General features: G+C 38.1%; 1 protein-coding gene and 1 pseudogene across 1 annotated transcript; one reads left to right on the forward strand and one right to left on the reverse strand.

The window, feature by feature from the left end:
- Window positions 1-1,051: 1,051 nt before the first annotated feature.
- Window positions 1,052-10,050, reverse strand: LOC149188578 (ran-binding protein 1 homolog b-like). The gene is made up of 4 exons (XM_089413048.1): window positions 9,948-10,050; window positions 5,536-5,687; window positions 5,250-5,375; window positions 1,052-1,432 (listed from the first exon to the last, which is right to left on the reverse strand). The coding sequence occupies exons 2-4, from the start codon at window positions 5,576-5,578 to the stop codon at window positions 1,419-1,421; spliced, it is 183 nt and encodes a 60-aa protein (XP_089269174.1). The 5' UTR covers window positions 5,579-5,687; window positions 9,948-10,050; the 3' UTR covers window positions 1,052-1,418.
- LOC149188579 (putative aquaporin PIP2-8 pseudogene) lies at window positions 6,198-7,489 on the forward strand (annotated as a pseudogene).
- Window positions 10,051-10,342: the final 292 nt, after the last annotated feature.

The raw sequence follows: 10,342 nt of genomic DNA on the forward strand, positions 1-10,342 counted from the left end.
TTTGCATGTTATTTTGTGTCTAATGGTACATTCAATTTAGAGCCATTTTTTACGCCTACTTTTGTATTTGTTTTTGCACCAAGTTTTGCATCCAATTTTAAGCTATTTTATGCCCCTTTTTGCACCATTTTTTTGTGTCTACTTGTGTCCAATGTTGCACCATTATTTACACCGACTTTTTCAAACAATTTTGCATTTTTTTGGTGTCTAGTTTTACATCGTTTTCACCATCCAAATTTGCATCTTTTTTTGTCTCATTTTGTGTCCACATTTGCATATAATTTTGTGTCTGAGTTCGAACCTAAATTTGCATGTGATTAGGAATCATTTTTTACATCCAATATGGCATCCTTGGTTTCACATTTTTTTAGCCCCATTTTGCGTCTTGTTTTATGTCTTTTCTTACATCTTTTTTATTTTTCCTTTTTTGCACCCAAGTTTGCATCCCAAATTTACACCATTATTTGCATCATCATTAGGCATATTAATTTGTAACGTTTTTTGCTTCTTTTTAACGCTCAACTTTGCATCTTATTTTACATCTAGTTGTTGTCTTTTTTTGCATCTAATTTGGTGCCCATTTATGTGTCCTTGTTTTTGCCCAATTTGATATCCTTTTGTATGCCATGTTTTGTTCCCTTCTTTGTGTCAACTATTGCACAATTTTTCACTTCTAATTTAAAACACTTTGTATGTCAATTGTTTGCATTTTGTATTAATTCCTAGTTTAACATCCAATTTTACTTTCAATTTTGCATACATGGTTACATCCACATTTGACTTTTTATATAGAGTATATTTTTCTTTACATATATGACCCCCTTTATAGATTCATAGTGAAATATATGATAGTTTCTAAATATCATTAAAGCAGATATCACAATTCAAAATCATTTGTAAAGAAATTTAAGAGAAATTGACAACATCCATCCAAAAAAATAACAATGTGTCATTAACAATTTTCAAAACATGTATAAAATAGCAACATAATACTAATAAAATTAGTATTATTTTTAATCAAAACAAGTAAAATTCAAATATGATTAACAAATCAAAATATTTCATGAATATCGTTATTCTACGATAAATTAACAACATACATAAATCAAACTCATCGTATGATTACAAAATCAAAATGTCTCATTGATATAGGGTAAATTCACAACACCCATCTAAACATAACAATGTCATTCTACACAATAATTTCTTCATAAAAAACAATGCATGTGCATGCCTAGCTACCACCACCAAGATCATCCTCATGATCATCTTGACCATCCTCATTACTCTGATCCACATCATCACCAACACCGCAACTATCATCATCATCTCCTCCTTCACCACCATCATCCTCATCCTCATCCTCATCATCTCCTGATATATGTTGAACATAATTTGGATCATCGTCTTGGCAATCATTACCTATAGCATTCTGACAAAAAAAATCAATATTACATGTTAGTATTAATTACATAACACAACGCATGTTTTTGTTATACAATGTTAACCATAAAATGAAAAAACCTTGTTACATAATCATCATCTCCTGAAATATGTGTGCACTAATGAAAAAACATTGAGTTTCATTTTTCATAATCACAAACAATGAAAAAAGAATCACACGTAACTAGCATCATTTTGGAAATTTTATATTTATTAAAAATCTTTAACATGTTTTCCTCCCATATCTCATAAAAAGGTGTGAAACTTTTTATATACTCTCCAATAAGCACTACAACAAAACCAGCGATTTGGAGGTTTTACACTAAGTTTTTCAACATCGAGCTTACTAGGGCTTGCACCACCGGGGTTATTAGTAAGAATCTCATGAGGTTTGCATAGCCATGATTATTAGAATCAAAATAGTAGGATTTGCACTAAAAACCAGTTCATAGAGCTTTCCTGCTGGGGAGAAAATCACAAGTTCAACTTCTGCAGTGCAGAGCACCGGGAGCTCGTAAGCTTTCTTCAGCAATCCACCTACGTTTGGAAAATGTAGCCTGCCTGCTGGCGATGTTCTCAATCCTCTTCCTCTGCATCTTTCCCCTCACTATTCTTGTATGTCCTCTTTCGTTTTTCCCTCCAAACAAACCCTCTCAAATTGAGAAAGCAGAACAACTCACTCGATGAGAATCCGAATCCAATTATCACTTCTAACAATAACCCAATACGATACCAGAAGTGATTACACAAAACCTCATTGACTCTTCATTTGTTTGGAAAAGAGCCAAGCATATACTTCTGCCGAGGGTTTTCGTCTCAAGTCTGGCTCGCAGGACGTCGCTTAGTCAATTGCGAGAAAAGTTTTCCACCTGCCTGTCACATACGGTTTGTCACACTATATATTAAAATAAGGTTGATCATACTAACAATAAGGTTGTATAGTTTAAAAGGAGGGCTCTCCTGACTGCATTTGGTTGGTTTATAGAAAAGATTGCTGGAATGTGTAATGTGAATGCTCTGCTAACTGTTTTTTAAGCATTTGGAAGTATTAAAACCCCCTAGGATAATTAATGTAAGACCTGTTAATTAATGTGTAAAGATGGCTATTGTCCTTGGGCTACCTTAGCTGTTCATGTTTAGTGATCTGTGGTATTATGACTCCTCAAGTCACTATTAAACCATGAGAACCATGCCCAGGCAGACTAGTGTGACATTGTGGATGAGAACCAAAACTAGACTCCTATAACCTCCTTTTTCATCCTTTAAATTGCAGAATTAACTGACTGTTCTAGTAATCGTTCTTGAGCACCTGAAGATGTGCACCCTAAATAATAAGAATAATACCCTGTAACATATGAATAGTCCATCCTGTGCATGTAGGATATGCACATGAGGTCCAATAAAATCACTAACCAGAATACCAGGTGTTATTAAAGCCTCTACAGGTTGATACATATGAATGTTACAGTGTGCAGGAGTATGATTCAATTCCATACGAAAATACAAAACATCTGATAGGATTTCCTTATACCTCATAGGAAAACAACCATTGTCCCTTCTATAGATGAGCAAAATAAGTGCTTGGTTCTCTACACTAAATAAAGACAAAGTATAGTACTTATTGCTGACAAAATAGGATTTAAATCGCGGTTCAATTGCTTGAAATTCAGCTGGTCACAGAATTGTAGAGTGCATAATCATAAGTGATGTTGCGAGCCTCATTGCTCAAATTCTAAGGGTCTTGCGAGCCATAATCACAGCCATGTATGGCATATCTTGTGATTATGGCATTTTATGAGGTCAATTCTTGTGAAGACATTTCAGTTTATAATAAATTTTGAACCTCAGCAGAGTTTTGGAAAGACCTGGCTGAGCTAGGACATCAACAACACAACTGATATGAATGACATAATCTATCCTCAAGAGGGAGCCTCTTTTGTTTCATCACTCTAACAATCTATGAAGTGGTGGAAAGCATAACAACTTCCCCTTGAATATGACACCTAAACTGAGTACAAATCCTAAATGATGCAGCCCTTGGTGCATGTCTCTCAAAGTATCGATATTTCAAATGTTGAAAGCTCTTGTGCCCATTTGATATGCATTCGATTGCAGTTCCCCTGAAGAAAGAATCTTATAAAGGTGAGGCCATGGCCAATATGTTAGCCATATCCATTGGAGTTGCCATTGCTTGACAACTTTAGTGTGATCAGTCCCACCATGATTCACATGGGCTTCTACTCAACACTGGCTGTTGCTATTGTAAGAGTCTTCAAGCTCGTTGAACCCATAGTATTGATAAGTGTATTCTTTGGGTCTCTGGTTTTCAAATTCTGCCTATGTTTTCCTCTCAGTATCATTATTTCAAATGTTGAAAGCTCTAATTCCCATTGCTGTGTATTTGATTGTGGTTTCCCTGAAGAAAGAAGCTTATAAAGGTGAGCCCAAGGCCAATATGTTGGCCATATCCATTGGAGTTACTATTTCAGCTTATGGGGAGGCCAAGATGAATGCATGGGAGGTGATTCTCCAGTTAAGTGCAGTTGCATGTGAGACTACCCAATTGGTTCTCATACAAATTCCACAAACATCAAAAGGGATTAAGTTGAATCTCATCACATCTTTGTTGCTCCTTGTTGCCTTGTTTTTCTCAGCACCCCCTGGGCCTTAGTAGAATACCCATTTCTGATAATCAGGGTCTCTTCCTTTGATTTGGATTACATGACATTTCTGCTTGTGCCTTGGCTCTTAATCTTGCAGCGTTTCTTCTGATGAGAAAGACTTCAGCCTTGACTATGAATGTTGCTGGTCTTGTCAAGGACTGGCTGCTCATAACATAATCTTTGTCTGTAATAAATGAAAAGGTTACAGTCATAAACTTGAGTGGGTGTGGACTGGCTTTTCTGGCTGTCTGTTACTATAATCATTTGAAACTTCAAGCTCTCAAGTCCAATGACAACCAACCAAATTACCTCAGCAGTGCAGCTGATGCCAATGATGAAGGAGAAGGTTTGATAATGACGAGTGGGAGATTCTCAATCAGAGATTCAGAACCAGTAGAGAAAAATCAAACTCAAGCTTCAGGATTAGGTATTTAGATCATTAATATTGTCTTGTGCTAGAGATTACTGTTCTTGGATTGGCTCCTCTATGCCCAGATCTATTTGCAGGGAATAGGCCAGTCATTCACAGTGAAGAAGATAATGACAAGATTAGTGTATAATGATGGATAGGATGGTGCCATGGTGCCAACCTAAATCTCAAGTAAGGAGACATCTGTTCATCAATTTGTCAAGAAGCATGGCCTACAATTCAATTTCTCTAAGCCTATCACTTCTTCCACCTATCAAATAAATTGTTTCCTGTTGTTTAGTTGACTATGGTTCTAATAAATATACTATTGTTTGATGTAAAAAGACAAAACAAAACAAAAAATATGGAAAGTTGTGACCCCATTTTCTAACTACAAATTGAAATCGGATTACCATAGTGACCACCTCTGCTTATTGGAATAAAAAAGGGGGTGGGTTATGCACAATCCTCCGTATCATTTGCTATTACCAGAGATAATTATAGCCACCCTAAACTCAAGTCTTAACTATGCTAATAGGGTGTTTGGGGAGGGGGATCCCTTACCAACCCACTATAATCTGCACAAAAGCATCCTAAGAACATATGCAAAATCAACCCTTCAATGAAATGATCCAAGAATATAGGTACTCAAACATTGATTTTATCAAAGAAAAATACAAGACAGAAAGAAAAGATCATAACAAGGATTAGAAGAGTCTAAGAACAGTGCTCACTGTCTACAGAGCCAAGACGAATGCAGAAGAGTTCTTCCTTCAGTTCCCCATCTGAGAAATCAGTTGCATGCCAGACCCAAGTTTTATCACTACCTGCGTGCTCCTGAAGTGACATTGGGGAATGAACTGCAAGGCAAAAAAAAAAAAAAAACAATATAATCCAGATAATAAGGATTAACACAAATTCTCGGCACAGAAAGCCTCTTAAAACTTGGACGTAAGATAAGCTATTACAATCTCAGGGGGGAAATTACACAAAAAAAAACAAACAAACAAATTTACATACTTAAATGGTTTGCACATATTTTCAATGTCTTGGATTGCCTCATGACCAGCCGAACCTTTGTAGTATCCTTGTGCTTAAGAAACTTTACTGTTCCTACACCACGCTCCTTCCATTGATTCCCATCCTTGTCAAACCTGTACAGCTTCGCCTTCCTGCAGGGTCAAGCATATAAAAAAGAATGGGAATATTAATAAACAATGAAACTGCATTAGGATCATTTTAAGAGCCCATGGCATCTAAGAACAGGATCCTCTACTGCCCGTGTAAGAACAGGATCCTCCTGAGTTCCAGCCATCCCAATACCAGATAGTGCACATATAATATCTTTTTTGTAAAGACCCACTTTATTTTTAATTAATGTGTAAAGATGGCTATTGTCCTTGGGCTACCTTAGCTGTTCGTGTTTAGTGATCTGTGGTATTATGACTCCTCAAGTCACTATTAAACCATGAGAACCATGCCCAGGCAGACTAGTGTGACATTGTGGATGAGAACCAAAACTAGACTCCTATAACCTCCTTTTTCATCCTTTAAATTGCAGAATTAACTGACTGTTCTAGTAATCGTTCTTGAGCACCTGAAGATGTGCACCCTAAATAATAAGAATAATACCCTGTAACATATGAATAGTCCATCCTCTGCATGTAGGATATGCAATTACTGACCACTCTAGTTTTTTTCCCATTCCTTTCTTCTGGTGCTATTGCTTGTCTGTCTTTGAGAACTTTTCAGTTTTGTTCAAGAAAAAGCTATGGCTAAGGAAGGTGGCAAAGAAGTTGAGCAGCAGGGATATGTGGCCAAGGACTACACAGATCCCCCTCCAGCCGCTCTCTTTGATTTTGAAGATTTTAAGTTATGGGCCTTCTACCGTGCAGTCATAGCAGAGTTCATTGCCACTTTGTTGTTTCTGTATATAACAGTGGCCACTGTCATTGGTCACAAGAGAAACCAGGCTGCCTGTGGTAGTGTTGGGCTCCTGGGCATTGCCTGGGCTTTTGGGGGAATGATATTTGTGCTGGTTTACTGCACTGCTGGTATTTCAGGTGGGCGTATCAACCCTGCCGTGACTTTTGGGTTGTTTTTGGCAAGGAAGGTGTCCTTGCCTAGGGCAGTTCTCTACATGGTGGCCCAGTGTTTGGGAGCCATATGTGGATGTGGGATGGTGAAGGCGTTCCAGAAATTCTACTACGACGAATATGGAGGCGGAGCCAACTCTGTGGCTCACGGCTACACTAAAGGCGTGGGGCTGTCTGCTGAGATCATTGGCACTTTCGTCTTGGTTTACACTGTTTTCTCTGCCACTGATCCTAAGCGCAATGCTCAGGACTCCTATATCCCTATATTAGCTCCATTGCCTATTGGGTTTGCAGTATTCATGGTGCATTTGGCGACCATCCCCATTACTGGCACAGGCATCAACCCTGCCAGGAGCTTCGGGGCAGCTGTCATCTATGGTCACCAAAAATCCTGGGATGACCAGTGGATTTTCTGGGTAGGCCCATTCCTTGGAGCAGCAAGAGCAGCAGGTTATCATCAGTACATTCTGAGAGCAGGGGCCATCAAGGCCCTGGGATCCTTCCGCAGCAACCCCCATGTTTAGAGCTTCTCTTGTAAGAGGCCCTTGTAATAAAGAATATTGCTGCTGATTCTGTTGAAAAGTCCAGGGTGATGATGAGGAGCTCGTTTTTGCCATGAAATAGCTCTCAGAAACCAACTTTGTAGTCAGAGTAGCAGCAGCTACAACAGAATGTGTAGAAAAATGAGTTATTTTATTTGTGAGAGTTTTCTTGACATGTTACATAGTGATATGGAGTTTTTTCTTTTTTGTTTTTAGTGGAGGTGGGAGGGATGTTCATATTTTTCGTTTGCCTCCCTTGGGGAGGAGTGTATCCTGATTTCTGTCACAGATTTTCTTCTGTACTTGTCAAGTCAGCAGTATAAAACATTTTTTACATCCTGCTTTTTTTGGAAAAAAAAAATGTAGGATATGCACATGAGGTCCAATAAAATCACTAACCAGAATACCAGGTGTTATTAAAGCCTCTACAGGTTGATACATATGAATGTTACAGTGTGCAGGAGTATGATTCAATTCCATACGAAAATACAAAACATCTGATAGGATTTCCTTATACCTCATAGGCAAACAACCATTGTCCCTTCTATAGATGAGCAAAATAAGTGCTTGGTTCTCTACACTAAATAAAGACAAAGTATAGTACTTATTGCTGACAAAATAGGATTTAAATCGCGGTTCAATTGCTTGACATTCAGCTTGTCACAGAATTGTAGAGTACATAATCATAAGTGATGTTGCGAGCCTCATTGCTCAAAGTCTAAGGGTCTTGCGAGCCATAATCACAGCCATGTATGGCATATCTTGTGATTATGGCATTTTATGAGGTCAATTCTTGTGAAGACATTTCAGTTTATAATTAATTTTGAACCTCAACAGAGTTTTGGCAAGACCTGGCTGAGCTAGGACATCAACAACACAGCTGATATGAATGACATAATCTAGCCTCAAGAGGGAGCCTCTTTTGTTTCATCACTCTAACAATCTATGAAGTGGTGGAAAGCATAACAACTTCCCCTTGAATATGACACCTAAACTGAGTACAAATCCTAAATGATGCAGCCCTTGGTGCATGTCTCTCAAAGTATCGATATTTCAAATGTTGAAAGCTCTTGTGCCCATTTGATATGCATTCGATTGCAGTTCCCCTGAAGAAAGAATCTTATAAAGGTGAGGCCATGGCCAATATGTTAGCCATATCCATTGGAGTTGCCATTGCTTGACAACTTTAGTGTGATCAGTCCCACCATGATTCGCATGGGCTTCTACTCAACACTGGCTGTTGCTATTGTAAGAGTCTTCAAGCTCGTTGAACCCATAGTATTGATAAGTGTATTCTTTGGGTCTCTGGTTTTCAAATTCTGCCTATGTTTTCCTCTCAGTATCATTATTTCAAATGTTGAAAGCTCTAATTCCCATTGCTGTGTATTTGATTGTGGTTTCCCTGAAGAAAGAAGCTTATAAAGGTGAGCCCGAGGCCAATATGTTGGCCATATCCATTGGAGTTACTATTTCAGCTTATGGGGAGGAAAAGATGAATGCATGGGAGGTGATTCTCCAGTTAAGTGCAGTTGCATGTGAGACTACCCAATTGGTTCTCATACAAATTTCACGAACATCAAAAGGGATTAAGTTGAATCCCATCACATCTTTGTTGCTCCTTGTTGCCTTGTTTTTCTCAGCACCCCCTGGGCCTTAGTAGAATACCCATTTCTGATAATCAGGGTCTCTTCCTTTGATTTGGATTACATGACATTTCTGCTTGTGCCTTGGCTCTTAATCTTGCAGTGTTTCTTCTGATAGGAAAGACTTCAGCCTTGACTATGAATGTTGCTGGTCTTGTCAAGGACTGGCTGCTCATAACATAATCTTTGTCTGTAATAAATGAAAAGATTACAGTCATAAACTTGAGTGGGTGTGGACTGGCTTTTCTGGCTGTCTGTTACTATAATCATTTGAAACTTCAAGCTCTCAAGTCCAATGACAACCAACCAAAGTACCTCAGCAGTGCAGCTGATGCTAATGATGAAGGAGAAGGTTTGATAATGACGAGTGGGAGATTCTCAATCAGAGATTCAGAACCAGTAGAGAAAAATCAAACTCAAGCTTCAGGATTAGGTATTTAGATCATTAATATTGTCTTGTGCTAGAGATTACTGTTCTTGGATTGGCTCCTCTATGCCTAGATCTATTTGCAGGGAACAGGCCAGTCATTCACAGTGAAGAAGATAATGACAAGATTAGTGTATAGTGATGGACAGGATGGTGCCATGGTGCCAACCTAAATCTCAAGTAAGGAGACATCTGTTCATCAATTTGTCAAGAAGCATGGCCTACAATTCAATTGCTCTAAGCCTATCACTTCTTCCACCTGTCAAATAAATTGTTTCCTGTTTGTTTAGTTGACTATGGTTCTAATAAATATACTATTGTTTGATGTAAAAAGACAAAACAAAACAAAAAAATATGGAAAGTTGTGACCCCATTTTCTAACTACAAATTGAAATCGGATTACCATAGTGACCACCTCTTTTTATTGGAATCAAAAAGGGGGTGGGTTATGCACAATCCTCCGTATCATTTGCTATTACCAGAGATAATTAAAGCCACCCTAAACTCAAGTATTAACTATGCTGATAGGGTGTTTGGGGAGGGGGATCCCTTACCAACCCACTATAATCTGCACAAAAGCATCCTAAGAACATATGCAAAATCAACCCTTCAATGAAATGATCCAAGAATATAGGTACTCAAACATTGATTTTATCAAAGAAAAATACAAGACAGAAAGAAAATATCATAACAAGCATTAGAAGAGTCTAAGAACAGTGCTCACTGTCTACAGAGCCAAGACGAATGCAGAAGAGTTCTTCCTTCAGTTCCCCATCTGAGAAATCAGTTGCATGCCAGACCCAAGTTTTATCACTACCTGCGTGCTCCTAAAGTGACATTTGGGAATGAACTGCAAGGCAAAAAAAAAAAAAAACAATATAATCCAGATAATAAGGATCAACACAAATTCTCGGCACAGAAACCCTCTTAAAACTTGGACGTAAGATAAGCTATTACAATCTTAGGGGAGGGAATTACAAAAAAAAAAAACAAACAAACAAATTTACATACTTAAATGGTTTGCACATATTTTCAATGTCTTGGATTGCCTCATGACCAGCCGAACCTTTGTAGTATCCTTGTGCTTAAGAAACTTTACTGTTCCTACACCACGCTCCT

The sequence above is a fragment of the Pinus tabuliformis genome, chromosome 3_1 (genome assembly GCF_031772625.1).
Source record: "Pinus tabuliformis cultivar Carrire ecotype Pingquan chromosome 3_1, CPIR1, whole genome shotgun sequence".
NCBI classification, from domain to species: domain Eukaryota; kingdom Viridiplantae; phylum Streptophyta; class Pinopsida; order Pinales; family Pinaceae; genus Pinus; species Pinus tabuliformis.